Genomic DNA, 15955 nt, shown 5'->3' on the forward strand with positions numbered 1-15955 from the left:
TCCCACCATACCTTGCACACTTTCCCGCTCTTTCCAGGAAAAATGGCGGGCTTGTTGCAGAGCCTGTTGCAGATGAATGAATGACTTTCATGAAAAACGACTGTGCATTCATTTCACGGAGATTTCTTGGACTGAAATAACAGTGAAACCTTATCGCGCAGGTAAGTGATTTGTTATGGCTTACAATCTTTAATGTTTTTTTCTCTGGGGAGTAAATCTACGGTAGAAAATGGCCGTTTTTCATACTAACGCATTATCCGTCTGCACAAACTATTTTAAAATTTCCGTTGCATTGTGCGTCGCTCAAGACGAACAATTCAACGGAAGATTGTTCGAATTCGCCCAAACGCGCACACGATGCGTCTTGTGTTCGTCTTTATACTACAGACGAATAACCAGACGAACAACAAATGTTTACAAAGTTCGGGGTGTCTAGAAAACTCAGACCTAGAAAACTCAGACCTCAGACCTCAGACCTAGAAAACTCAGACCCCCCAATTCTGGAAAACTCAGACCTAGAAAACTCAGACCCCCTTCAAACTGCATGTAGAAATCTCAGAAGAAAAAAAGGTTGGAACTTGGAATACATTTTCATTACGGTGAAATATTATACGCTATATTTGTACAGTGTCTGCCTTTTATTATTTTACAACTAATTGCAAGATAACGGGAAAGATAACAACAATGTTTCATGTTTCGTCTCATGTCACGAATTTGCTCTTTATGAGAATAAATCGACTGATTGGCATTTGTAAATTTCTAAAATAATAAAATATTTTATACTTAAAAAATCACGGCTCGTGTCAAATTGTCTACAGTGACAATCGCTTAACTTGACAAGAAAACTCAGACCCCCCAATTCTGGAAAACTAAGACCTAGAAAACTCAGACCCCCCAATTCTGGAAAACTCAGACCTAGAAAACTCAGACCCCCCAATTCTGGAAAACTCAGACCCCCTTCAAACAACAAAACTCGGAAAAAGAAATAAACGTGGTTGGAAAATGGAATTAATTTTTTTATACGCTATACAGTATCTGCCTTTTATTATTGCAAGATAACGGGAAAGATAACAACACTCCGTTCCTGTCGTCTCTGACACGAAATTGGCTTTTTGTTCGAAGAGAGAATAGAGCAAAATCCAAATCATGATACCCCTAAATATCTCAAGGACTAAAATTGTGTCAGTTTGGTCCTAATTAAGTGTTTGTAATCGACATATTGTGTTAAAAAATCATTTTACACTGTCATGTCGGCTGTGGCTTGAGCGGCGTTGTGTGACGGTCACGCGACATGAACAGCACATGACATTTTGGCGCGGTTTGGTGGTTTCATGTTTCTGTTTTTGCTTTATTCTCTCTTCACGTTTATTTATTTTTCTGAGTTTTGAAGGGGGTCTGAGTTTTCCAGAATTGGGGGGTCTGAGTTTTCTAGGTCTGAGTTTTCCAGAATTGGGGGGTCTGAGTTTTCTAGGTCTGAGTTTTCCAGAATTGGGGGGTCTGAGTTTTCTTGTCAAGTGAGGCGATTGTCACTGTAGACAATTTGACACGAGCCGTGATTCTTTTAAATATAAAATATTTTATTATTTTAGAAATTTACAAATGCCAAAGTCGATTCATTCTCATAAAGAGCAAATTCGTGTCATGAGACAAAACAGGAAACATTGTTGTTATCTTTCCCGTTATCTTGCAATTAGTTGTAAAATAATAAAAGGCAGACACTGTACAAATATAGCGTATAATATTTCACCGCAATGAAAATGTATTCCAATTTCCAACCTCTTTTTCTTCTGAGATTTCTAGTTTGAAGGGGGTCTGAGTTTTCTAGGTCTGAGTTTTCTAGGTCTGAGGTCTGAGGTCTGAGTTTTCTAGGTCTGAGTTTTCTAGACACCCCAAAGTTCGTCCACAAATACACCTATACCTAGTACCTTGTCTGGAATAACATGGGAGTCACAGAAACTGCACTGAGCAAATCACCTCTGTTTTGGTGAGACTGTTTTAACTGAAAAATCAATGAATGAAACAACGCAGGAAAATGACAAGATACCTAATGTGTGGTTCCAGAAAATATCCATACCCCACCCACGGAAGGGATTTTTCATATGGCCCCCCCTCCCCTCTGAATTTTCCAAAATCAGCCCACAAAATATTCCCCCCTTCCCCTCCAGAAATTCAAATTTTTCAGCACAACCCCTGGCAATATTTCTATTTCTAGTACAAGCAAGAAATAAGCTCATTTATTGCTCAAGAGGCCTGATTTTGATGCTAACGTATGTTTAATTTTCTAGTAAATTAGCGTATTCTCGGTTTTCACGTGACGTCACCAAATTCTAGAATTCAAAACTGGGAGGCCTACCAAATTTTTACCTTCATTCAAGGAAAGATTACCTAAAGATATGTCTGTTCACAATTTCTTAGCTCGATGTCGTGCTTCCTTTTGAAAATAGAACAGTTTCAATTTCCGAGTTTCCATCGTGCGTGACATAAGGAGGACGGCCATGACAGAGCTTTTCCGTATCGTAAAAATGATTCTTCGGATGATTTTCAGCATTCTAAACAATTTAAGTTTGAGGAGAATTATTAATCTAAACATTTGAAAATTCACAAGGGCAGACAAACCTCTTTTCTGGCAAAAGTGAACTCCAGATGTTTCTTCGTATTTCCGGCCGCCATGTTTGTGCCCCTCAGAGGGACACAAACATGGCGTCTCCATACTAAGCTCTATAAATTTATGTAGAACATTTTGTCAAATAACTCGAGTACGGAATGCCGCACAGACCTGACACTTGGACAGATGCCTTAGTTATTTATCCTCTATACCATGTCAATTTCTTGACTTCATTCATGGAATGGTTTCGATTTTTTTTTTCAATGGCGTGACAGTGAAAACCGAGAATACTGGGACCAACATATGAGCAGAAGTCGCGTGGTAATGTACTTATCAAGAATGCATAATCATTACAACCAATTCCGCTTCATTATCCTGACAAAACAGCAACACTTCGATATAAACGAACAGATATCAAAATGCAAGTTCACATTCATGGGCGCTGGGGAAAGAAATGCTTTACACTGCACCAGTAAAAACTAAACAATCAAAACAGTATCAAATTTCCGTGCCCAAATATTTACGTACTGTATTTCAGAAAGAATATGGTGTCTCAGATTACATGGAAAATCTAATCTTTCTTGGCCTTTAACGAAGATTCCGCTGTTTTTTCAATGTTTTCCATTGAGATAAGGTTCTCCAAGCCGTTCCTTTAAAGTAACTCTTATTTTTGCGTCACGAAATAAAACTTTCGATCTTGTCTTGCTCTGACTCGGAGTTACGTAGAGTGTTCTGTCAGTGTAATTCAATCTTTTCCCGCCACAATATTTAGCTTCCCGGACAGTCAAAATTTGACATGTTGCTGATTTAGGAACTTGCATAATTTTTCTTTTATTTATGACTTTGTTAGACTTTGGTAAACTGCCTCCTCTGGAGACCTGGCAGAGCTAGAAAATCTTTACAGAACTAGATTTTGTTCATTCAAAGTTTAGCCGAAAATGACGTTGCAAGCAGCATGCATGCGCGTTCGAAAACATTTCAGCGCACACGCCGGAAATTATGTTCTGTAAACCAAATTGTGTGTGTGTGCATGAATAATGAATCGTGTTACACACTTGTCACACTTCCTATGAATTACTTGGGATGCCTTTTGTAATGTACAAATGTAATGATTTAATCATTAATACAACGTGATTTACCATGGTATGAAAGAAATTTTTCCTGTCCATTTTTAAAATATGCGAAAATTTGAATTAAAATTCGTGAAGCAACAAGGCGTTGTTTATTTATCTGATTTATATCGCATGCGGCTTGTAAATTTTGACAAATAATATTTGCCTCCTGAATTATAATCACCGTGTTTTAACTTACTTTTGGAAGGATTACATTTATTGGGATCAGAGAACTGTTTTCTGCCGATTCCAAATTACTACGGTCACTGTAGTTCAATGTTGGCGCAATAATTCAGTTCGAACAATATTTTTCACGCTGGCGAATGACGCAAATGTCTGCCAGCACAGACAATATAGTTCGAAGTGACAGAAGTATCTAGTTAAATATGTGTGGCAGACATTCAAGGAAGTGTAATTTACAGGATTTACTCGTCATATTTCCACAACATGCATATACGGGCTTCGCTTACCAGCCGCTGTTCGGAAAAATGACTGGACTCGAGCGGCGACAGAAATCAAGCCTAACCACAATGAAAATATTCGTTTTGTGCTGTTATTAACAAGATTTATTTTTGCGTCCGCGGCTCGGGAGCAAAATGCAAACAAACAAAAATTGAACATATGGAACTGGTCGGTCTGGAAAAAACAAATATATTATTGATACACCACCCCTCCCCCCTTTCCCCTCAGGAATTTCCTGGACCCTTGACCCCCCCACCCCTCTGGAATTTCCAATCCCTTCCGTGGGGGAGGTATGGATATTTTCTGGAATCACACAATCAGACAAAAATTTGAATTTTATTCAGATAAAGACTGGTTTGTAAAATTGAAGAACAGCTCCCCAATAAACCTGTTGGCCAATAGTTGGTTAATGGCCCATAGTCTGCTGAGAAACGGCCAACAGTTTAACCTTATCCTGAAATAATTATAAAGTGTGGGCTGACAGTTGGTAAACTGTCATTGACTTGTCAGCAAGGGTGTCAGTGGGCTGAGATTATGTTGTTGCTAAAATTATCATCTATTGTCAAATAAAGGCAATGTTATTAGAAGGCATGATATGAACTTCCATTTTTTATGCTGATGACTCTCAAGTTTAGTTTTCCTTTGACTCCGTTTCATCTGTCACTGTGTCAAGAATTGAAGCGTGACCACAGGATATTATAGCTTGGATGTCCTTGAATAAACTTAAACTTGAAAAGACAGAACTTTTGGTCTTTGGACTGCAAAGTACACCTACCTCTCAGATTCTTTCTTTCACAGTGGTTGATGGTTCTATTATTCAGCCCTCACAGCCTGCCAGGAACATAGGTGTAATATTAAATATTTTGACCACAGGCTACATATGAATCGTTGTGTTAAGGCTATTTGTAAATCTGCATTTTTTCCCATTCAGAATATTTCTCGTATTGGGAAGTTTCTATCAATTGATTGGACTAAAATGTTGGTTGACGCCCTCATAAGGTGTAGATTAGACTTTTGTAAGTCTCGCTTCTATGGCCTTCCCAAATACTTAGTTCATAGTCTTCAATATTATTAGTTCAAAACTGTGGCGCACGGCTGATCTTGTGTGTTTGTTAATATAACCACATTACTCCTTTACTTAAAGAAATTAACTGGCTTCCTGTTGAGCAAAAAATTGTTTTCAAAATTCTACTTTTGACCTTCAAAGCTTTAAATAATTTATGTCCTAGTTATATCAGCCAGCGATTTGCTGGAGATGTATGGGCCTAAACGGAACTTATGTTCTTCAGAAAGGAACCTGTTAGTGATCCAATTGTCGAGGCTGAAATCTTATGGTGATCTTGCTTTCTCCGTCTGTCCTCCTAGACTCTGGAATACCCTTCAGAGAGTATTTAATGTAGTTGAAATTTTATTTCTTTTAAGCATAGTCTAAAAACTTACTTTTTTAAGAATTATTTTAGTGAATAATTTTTGTTATGCCTGGATAAATTTTCGTTTAAGGTTTTTTACCCTTCATTCCTAAAGCGCCTTAAGTAGAGCTTTTGGAGAGGGCGCTTTAAAAATAATTGTCATTACTATTATTATAATTGTTGTAAAAGGTGTCTCGGAAAGCACAATATGACACAGCTTGGTGCAACTCAACTGTTTTTAATCTCTACATTACGTAGCCTACATTACACATGTAATATTATTGCTATATACATGGCTTAAATGTGTAAATAAGTAACAACAGGAACAGGCGACAAAATGTGGGTTCATACTAGACCACTAAGTCTGTCTTAGCAATCTCTTAGTCAACTTAGTAAACACTATACGTGTTAACTGTCCAAAATGCGCAATTTCCTAGTTAGAAGCGGTAAACTCAAAGGGACTAAGTCATTCTTTATTCTCTTGCAAACACAATGTAACATTTTGCTTTATAGGAAACATGATAAGCCTATGATATGCAAAACCACAGAAAATTTATCAGCCCAATCAGGGTCAAGACCCAGCATTTTGGCGCTATAAAATAAAACTTGTATCGGCTCGTGGACGACTACTATGATTCTCTACTGTGTTCCACGGATTTCTCCTCATATACAACGTTACTTCATGTTAGTCAAGTACTTTTGCTGTGTCCATAGTTTCACTTTTTTCTCAAGGCTTCTCTATCACATTTTTATCAGTGTCAATTCACTAACTAGCTTTTGCAGATTAAGCAAAAATGCCACTGTGGTAATAACAGCCATCTTACGGCCTCTTGGTCTTATTTTCTACAGAATTTCTGATTTCCGTCTTGAAGCAAATCAGAGAAAACTGGATAGAGAGCAGTTTCATTAGCATTAAATTAGAAACCAAGACACAATGACAAAAACAAAACAGAAGTAATTTTTAACACTTATCATACCACCTAAATGGTTGGTATGAGAAGATTTTTTTTTTATCTGAACAACTAAGCATACTTAGGCTGACTTAGGTTGACTTGAGCTAAGTCTGCCTAAGACTGACGTAGTGGCTAGTATGAACTCATATTTAATGGTTAACTTGAAGGACATTTCTTTTGAATCACTCACGAGTAGAAGATTTGATGAAGGATGCTGTTGTGACAATGTGAGAGGCATGGTACCTTATGAGGTTCACAATGCATTGTATTTAGCGATTTGGACTCTTGGTAGTTATCTATTTTATCATGTTCTCTTTTTTTTTTCCAAAAACTCAGTCAAAAATTACTTTCATGCCTTAGGTAGGATAGGACAAAATGAGTTTTATGTTAAAGCAAGCGTAAGAAAAAAATTACAGGTGGATGAATAAAACCAATACCGTGTAGGACAAGAAATGTTTAGTTGTTACTTTATGAGCTCTCTGTTTGTTGATTGTATTTCAGACCAACAGTCTGTTAGAGATTTTAAGTCTTGTTTCTTCATTTTACCTTGCCAGTTATCTGTTTACAAGTAATCTGTTAGTCAGCTGGCAGATTTGTTGAGTAGCCGTTCTTCAATTTTACTGACTGATTTGCTTCTAAAACCAAAATGCATTCAATTTTTGATTTGAGAATGGATCAAAGCAAACAATTTTGCTTTGTCTGTAAGTAATTTTAAAGTTCATTTGTGGACTGAAACTGCAAGCTTTCTCACTTTTCACAGAAGTTTTTCACAGTAAAGCATTCCATCAATCAAATGATCGCTATGAAGGATATAATAATTAATATACAACGGTAAATGGTATTTGCGTAATTTACCAAACTGTTCCAAGAAGTGGCTAAAACAATTTGCAGCAACTCAGATGCATGAATTCATGTTGACAATGTATGACTTCTCTTCGATTTTGCAAAGCACAATCCGTGATCCACTATTAAATTTTATTATTTGTAGCCCATCAAATCCACTTAATCTAGTGTCTAGTGCTCTGATTAATATTGCAACTGTCTTTTTTTCTCCTTGAACAGATTAGTTGAGGGCATTTTCCAGTTTATACAGAGGGAAGATGTCTAAGAAGATCAAACAGTGCGAGGAGTGTGGAAGGTGTTTTAAAACAACAGGAAGTCTTGCTGCTCATAAAAGAATCCATACAGGTGAAAAACCCTTTCAGTGCCAACAGTGTGGTAAATGTTTTAACCAATTTGGAAATCTAAATGTGCACACCAGGATTCACACAGGGGAAAAACCTTACAAATGCAAGAAATGTGGAAAGTGTTTCCCGTATGGATATGAGCTTAAGAATCATTCATGCGAATCACACACACCACAAAACTTTAACCAACGTGGAAACCTTGCTGCGCGTAAAAGAATTGATAAAAGAGAAAAGACCTTCCAGTGCAAACAGTGTGACAAATGTTTTAACCATTTGGGAAATATGAAAAGGCACTTCAGGATTCACACAGGGGAAAAACCTTATAAATGCAAGGAATGTGGAAAGTGTTTCCTTTACAGATATGAGCTTAAGAATCATTCATGCAAATCACACACACCGCAAAACCTTAACCAACATGGAAATCTTGCTGCGTATAAAAGAATCGATACAGGAGAAAAGACCTTCCAGTGCAAACAGTGTGACAAATGTTTTAACCATTTGGGAAATCTGAAAAGGCACTTCAGGATTCACACAGGGGAAAAACCTTATAAATGCAAGGAATGTGGAAAGTGTTTCCTTTACGGATATGAGCTTAAGAATCATTCATGCGAATCACACACACCGCAAAACCTTAACCAACATGGAAATCTTGCTGCGCATAAAAGAATCGATACAGGAGAAAAGACCTTCCAGTGCAAACAGTGTGACAAATGTTTTAACCATTTGGGAAATCTGAAAAGGCACTTCAGGATTCACACAGGGGAAAAACCTTATAAATGCAAGGAATGTGGAAAGTGTTTCCTTTATGGATATGAGCTTAAGAATCATCTTTACAAAACACACACACGGCAAAACCTTAACCAAAGAACACACAAAGGGAAGGAGTTCAAAAACTTTACCCAGTCAGGTAATCTACCTGCACAAAACAGAAGTCACAGCAAAGAAAATATTAATGAATGTGAGAAATGTGGTAAGTGTTTTCATCATCCGAGAGCACTTAAGATTCATGTGGGAAGAATACACAAAGAGAAAGAGCTTGAGAGTTTTAGCCAATCAGGAAATCATTCTGCACAAACCAGAACTCACAGCGAAGAAAATACTAATGAATGTGAGAAATGCGGCAAGTGTTTTCACAATTCAAGAGCACTTAAGATTCATGCAGGAAGAATACACAAAGAGAAAGAGCATGAGAGTTTTAGCCAATCAGGAAATCATTCTGCAACAACCGAAACTCACAGAGAAGAAAACACTAATGAATGCGAGAAATGCGGCAAGTGTTTTCGTTATGCACAAGGACTTAAGATTCATGCGGGAAGAATACACAAAGAGAATGAGCTCGAGAGTCTTAGCCAATCAGGAAATCATTCTGCAACAACCGGAACTCACAGAGAAGAAAACACTAATGAATGCGAGAAATGCGGCAAGTGTTTTCACCATCCAAGAGCACTTAAGATTCATGCGGGAAGAATACACAAAGACAAAGAGCTTGAGAGTTTTAGCCAATCAGGAAATCATTCTGCAGCAACCAGAAGTCACAGAGAAAAAAACTCTAATGAATGCGAGAAATGCGGCAAGTGTTTTCGTTATGCACAAGGACTTAAGATTCATGTGGGAAGAATACACAAAGAGAATGAGCTCGAGAGTCTTAGCCAATCAGGAAATCATTCTGCAACAACCGGAACTCACAGTGGAGAAAACACAAATGAATGCGAGAAATGCGGCAAATGTTTTCGGTATGCACAAGGACTTAAGATTCATGTGGGAAGAACACACAAAGAGAAAGAGTTTGGTAGTTGTAGCCAATCAGGAAATCATTCTGCAACAACCGGAACTCACAGAGAAGAAAATACCAATAAATGCGAGAAATGTGGCAAGTGTTTTCACCATCCGAGAGCACTTAACATTCATGTGGGGAAGGTACACAAAGAGAAAGAGCATGAGAGTTTTAGCCAATCAGGAAATTATTCTGCAACAATCAGAACTCAAAGAGAAGAAAACACTAACGAATGCGAGAAATGCGGCAAGTGTTTTCGTTATGCACAAGGACTTAAGATTCATGCGGGAAGAATACACAAAGAGAAAGAGCTTGAGAGTTTTAGCCAATCAGGAAATCATCCTTCAGCAACCAGAAGTCACAGAGAAGAAAACTCTAATGAATGCGAGAAATGCGGCAAGTGTTTTCGTTATGCACAAGGACTTAAGATTCATGCGGGAAGAATACACAAAGAGAATGAGCTCGAGAGTCTTAGCCAATCAGGAAATCATTCTGCAACAACCGGAACTCACAGAGGAGAAAACACAAATGAATGCGAGAAATGCGGAAAGTGTTTTCGTTATGCACAAGGACTTAAGATTCATGCGGGAAGAACACACAAAGAGAAAGAGCTTGGGAGTTTTAGCCAATCAGGAAATCATTCTGCAACAACCGGAACTCACAGAGAAGAAAATACTAATGAATGCGAGAAATGTGGCAAGTGTTTTCACCATCCGAGAGCACTTAACATTCATGTGGGGAAGGTACACAAAGAGAAAGAGCATGAGAGTTTTAGCCAATCAGGAAATCATTCTGCAACAACCAGAACTCAAAGAGAAGAAAACACTAATGAATGCGAGAAATGCGGCAAGTGTTTTCCTTATGCGAAAGGACTTAAGATTCATGCGGGAAGAATACACAAAGAGACAGCGCTTGAGAGTTTTAGCCAATCAGGTAATCATTCTGCACAAATCAGAAGTCATAGGGGAGGAAAAACCTATGAATGCAAGAAATGCGGCAAGTGTTTTCGTTATGTCAAAGGACTTAAGATTCATGTTGGGAGAATACACAAAGGAAAGGAGTTCAAAAACCAATCAAGTAATCTGTCTGCACAAAACAGACCTCACAGAGAAGAGAATACTTATGAATGCGACAAATGTGGCAAGTGTTTTCACCATCCGAGAGCACTTAAGATTCATGTGGGGAAGGTACACAAAGAGTGGGAGAGTTTTAGCCAATCAGGTAATCTACCTGCACAAAACAGACTTCACACGAGAGAAAATGCTTATGAATGTGAGAAATGCAGCAAGTGTTTTCAGAATGCAAGAGGACTTAACATTCATGTGGGGAAAGCCCACACAGGTAAAGAAACTGTGCAAAGTGGACTTCAAAATGGTTCACATATGTCATCCCCTCTACAGAAACAGAAAACAAGTCAAGGTAAAACATATCGCTGCTGGATATGTACAGAAGAGTTCAGTAGCACTACTGTTCTTCGTAAACACTATGATGACCATTTAAGATATGTACCATAGGCACCAAGAGGTACCTAGAGAACTATTGTTTAACCAAAACTTCTCAAAATTGCCTTTATTGCAGTTTTCAATAACATGCGAACTCTGAAATTCAACCTCAACCAACGGTTTACGTTTTTTGCTGCTGTCAATTATCTAAGCGGACCTCTCAAGAAACAGGTTTATTTCTACCAGGTCAAAAGGTTATGTTTGTCGGTTGTGATTAATCAATTTCAATCAATTTTGTTTGTTTGTGTTTTTCAAGGTTCGTTGGCTGTCGCCATAATTGATTGAAGAACGCAGTCATTGGTTGGGTTTTGAACTTCAGAGTTCGCATGTAATTGAAAGGTGCAATAAGTTAGTGAGCTTCATTTCTCAATTCAGTTAAGTTCTCTGACTGTTAATGTTTGCCCCTTTTCGTGACATCAGTTGTAAACATCATATTTTGCAGTAGTCTACTTGTATCATGAACACTTAAGGCAAACAGAATAATTATGTTTATTTGTTTGACAAAGCAGAGTTTACGTTTCAAGGTGAAACAGGTTTCTGTTCAAGGTAGCAGGAGTCTGTTTTATAGTTTATTTTGATTTTTCCTCTTGGTTAACATAGCTCGGTCAGCCATAGCGAATATAATATTGATGCCCTCAGAGGAACTGTACCTGACATTCAAATCTGCAACAAGGATCTGTTCTCTTTTCTTGTTTGATTGTTAAATAACAAAAATATTTGTACCGGTATATTAGGTGAATAAGGGTTTTTGTGTATTTCCAAACTCTTTGTAGTATGCCTAACCAACAATGTGGTGGGCTGGGCTGATGGGATAATTATTTGAGTGAAGCCTTGTGAAAAGTAATTGGCTTGAAATGGGAGGGTTCCACTTATAAGAATTTGTATGATCATAAAATTATTGGCCTGATGGAACTTTTGTTTAGATGTGAAGTACTACAACCGATTTCATTGAAAGAGGCATCTGGTAAAAATGGAATTCTTCAAGGGAGGAGAGGGGAAGTAAAAATTTTGGATGCATAAAATTCCACCAATTTCTCCTCCTATTCCAAGCATGAATTTTTCCCTAAAGTTGACGTTTATGTTATCCCACAAATTCACCCTTGACTCTTGTAATGCAAAATTCCCACCCTGTGCTGGGAGCTGGCAATTGTTTAGACTGTTTGCAATGTAGGGTCTGTCGGATTATGCCAGCAAAATTTTGAGCATAATACTATATCTGAAGCATCAGGCATAATGCTGGCATAATATCAATGTATTTTTCAGCATAACGCTGTTGTTTCTGAAAACTGTGAAAAGTGTATGCAAATTTTGCCACCAACTCCAGCTAGAATGTACAAAGTTGATAAAAGCGGGAATATTTTAGGAACTGGGTACCTTAGACTCATACCCAGTGCATTTTGGTATAATCTAAGGCCTGGTTACCTCTTTATGACAGGCTTCCAAGCTTGTACAGTGTTCGTGGATTTGCATCATGGCAGAATCAGATAATTCAGAAAGACTAGGAATTTTTAATAATAGGTACGGTCCGGCATAATTTGAGCATTATACCTCCAACCGAGCATAATTTTGAGCATAATACCCTGCTTTCAGGGGTGACGTCCGAAAGCATAATACTCTATTTTACGAGCATAATCTGACAGACCCTATTGCAATCTGTTTCTCTCTCAATTGTTTTTCTGTGGCTTGAAGAGTATACGGGGCAAGAAATATAAGACGAGGAAAAACCTTGTCTTGCCCCAATTGCTTCTCGTTCAAACCCTTTGTTTTTGTGATTACACTTGGCTGGTTTATTTTAATACTTGGCAAATGCTAAGAGAAAAGGGGACTGCAAGCAGTCCCACAATATTGCTTCCTGTTTAATCTGAAACCCGAAACAAGAGCACAGGTTTGTGTGTGTGTGTCCAAAAAATCTGATTTTCCCCCTTGTGACAATGTTCATGCAGAAATCTGATTTTGTCAAATTTTTGCAGTTTGATAATGAGTAGCTTGTGTAATAAATGAAAGAAAAAAAAAAAAGAAGAAATTGGGGAGGGGGCTGAGTTAATTTGGAGATTAAAGCACATACATTAATACCCTAATGGTGGAAAATAGGCCTTCTATTATGAAAGGGCTAACAAAGCAGTTGATGCTGTGAGATTAGGACAATTGAATCACTGTAGACAAAGGTTATGTATTAGATTTTTGTTTGAATTGGTGTATTAAACTAGTACTTTCAACAGACAACATCCTGTTTATCCACAATATAGGCAAAATTGGATAAAACATGGGTAGCAAAACAAATATTTCAAACCTCTAGCCCTGATATTTTTTTTAGTTTTTAGTTTTTTATTTTAATTTTACTTTATTATTATTATTATTATTATTATTTTTATTTTTTTATTTTTTTTTTATTTTTTTATTTATTTATTTTTTTTTCAGTTCCTGGACTGAAAAGGTCTAAATCTTGTGGTTCAATTTTATCCCTGGTTTAAATTTTATTTTAAATTGTTTCAATCTCATTATCATACATTACCATACCCAAGAACAACAATTATTATGAAGATAAAATTTAAACCAAGGATAAATTTGAACCACAAGATATACACCAGACAAAGCTCCCCAAGCTATGCAGTATTTTGTAAAAAAAAAAAAAAAAAAAAAAAAAAAAATTTTCTTGAAAAGTTGAGTTACGTGACCTGAGTTTATTGAATGAGCTGCCTCGTCCTTGGGCATTTTTGCAAGTCAAACATAGTGCACATTGTGTTGTGGGATTGTGGTAGGAAGAAGGAGGGTGTCAGGTTTCTATCCTTTCCATAAAGACATGTTCCACTGTTTCCCCATTGTTTTTGCACAGTGCATTGACACCTAGGGACGAGGCAGTTTGAATGACTTTCATATTGAATATCGGAATTTCATTTTGAATTAGTTTTTATCTTTAATGTTGACTATTTGAATATATTGTAAACTATATATGCTATATACAAGATAAATTTTTGATAGCTCAGTACCCTAAATAAATGTTAAAATTAGTTTGTCTTGGGTTAGTTTTTAATTCATGTAAACACATTTTAATTCACTTACAATGTGGTGAGGTATTCAATAAAACATAATTCTTAATAATATTGTTTAAATATGTTGTTTGGCCAAAATTTTCAGTTAGAGCGGATTTCAATTGAGTGTCAAAAGTAATTTCACGTTTGCTCTGGTTTTGCTTTACTTCGCTCTGTGATTGGCCAGCAAAATGCGCACCACATTCTCAACCAATAAGAACCAAAACCAATTGTGGTTTGCTCGTAGCATTTCACCCGCTTGGCGTCAGTTGCATGCATTTGCATCTATTTCTGATTGGTTCATTACGTTGTTTGCGCTTGTTGTGATCGGCCAGAGTAATTACTTTGGTTTTGGTCTTATGACACTTAATGAAAACCGCTCTTGATATAAATAAAGTAACACCCGGCTTATATGTTGTGAACTTTTCTGAGATGACAAAATGTTTTTGTTGTTTTTTCTCAAAGTTAGACTGGCAGCAAGCTTTTTCCCCTGCCTTGTAGTCAGCAGGTGGCTTTGCTGTGCCAAATACAAGAGCAAAGAGTGAGGAAGAAGGCCTTTTCTCACTGCCCTTGATTCATTTGCATATTTTCTGCTTGCATGCAGGCGGGAAAAACGACAACTGGGGATAATTTAATAAAACGTTACATTTGTAGCTAACAAAACTGTGCCCTTGGAATAATTTCATTTGTTTGTTGGAAATGATCTCAACAAAATATTGCTAGAAATCTTCAATTATGCTTATTGAACTAGTTTTTTAACTCCATTGAGTTTCGTCTCTAATATCTTCGCACGTAAAAGCAAGGGTCCAGGGCCCGATTGCTCGAAAGCCTTAAAATGTTCTTAATTTTTAAGTTAATTGCAAAGAAAAGTCTTGAGTCAAACCTGAAGAGCAAAAATCTTTTTGAAGAATATTTACTGATTAGTAATAAATTATAAACTCAAATCCAAGTTCACATTAGGCTCAATTTACTGGGCTTAGGGAAGCCTGGGCATCGGTTGTAAATTATAAGTGTAAAAGTTTGATTAAATTACCACTGGTCAAAGGCCCTACCAGGAAGTGAACCATAGTCAGTTGACTCCATCTCAAAATTTCTTGATGTCGCTGTCAGAAATAGTCCATTTCACAATAATATTGTGTGCTTAGTGACCTGGGGCCCGTTTCTCGAAAGTCCCGGTAACTTACCGGGCCCGATAAGTATATTTTTAAATGCTTTTTCGCCGATTACACAGTGATTATAGGCATGGTACTTGGCCAATGTTATTATGGAATTATAAGATTTTAAAATTTAGTATTGAAAGCTAACAAGAATTGACTTCTTTTAAGAAACATTATTACCAAAATCACTTATCGGGCCCGGTAAATTACCAGGACTTTCAAGAAACGGGCCCCTGGCCTTTGAGTGAAAGCTTGGAATTGACTTTGTTTTGATACAAACCTCAGTAGTTTTAAGCACAACATGATTTTCACATCAAAAGAAGTGAGGTTCGTATGACAACAAAGTCTAGTCCAGTCTCACCTTGACTCAAAGTAGACAGCTGCAAATTTGGCTATCCAAGACGACAACACAGGTCGGCTTAGAAAAGACCATAGAGTAGGCTTGCATGGCGTTTCTGTTTACAGTGCAATTACTGTTACCGGGGTCACTTAAACAAAACTGGCCAATCAGATTGCAGGAAAGAACAATAAATTTTGACCAAAGTTGATTGAACCAATCACGAGTAGACAGAAAACAATAGTTAAAACCAAAAAAAGTTTGGAATTGTTCACTGTTCCTATCATAATGTGATCTGATTGGCCAGTTATAAGTGACCCAGGTAATAGTAGTTTCACTGTAAGTGCAAAGGCAATACCTTCAAACTAGATGGAACTTATGAATCAGTCAGTTCCAACAATACCCACCTGACCCTTGACAACGGCACA

At 37.3% G+C, this 15955-nt stretch overlaps 1 protein-coding gene across 1 annotated transcript; it reads left to right on the forward strand.

The window, feature by feature from the left end:
• The first annotated feature begins 18 nt into the window (after positions 1-18).
• On the forward strand, positions 19-14103 carry LOC146476371 (uncharacterized). The gene is made up of 2 exons (XM_085114541.1): positions 19-161; positions 7604-14103. The coding sequence occupies exon 2, from the start codon at positions 7642-7644 to the stop codon at positions 11014-11016; it is 3375 nt and encodes a 1124-aa protein (XP_084970667.1). The 5' UTR covers positions 19-161; positions 7604-7641; the 3' UTR covers positions 11017-14103.
• The last annotated feature ends 1852 nt before the right edge of the window (positions 14104-15955 follow it).

This window comes from Pavona decussata, unplaced genomic scaffold (genome assembly GCF_977016875.1).
Source record: "Pavona decussata unplaced genomic scaffold, jaPavDecu1.1 SCAFFOLD_77, whole genome shotgun sequence".
NCBI lineage: Eukaryota > Metazoa > Cnidaria > Anthozoa > Scleractinia > Agariciidae > Pavona > Pavona decussata.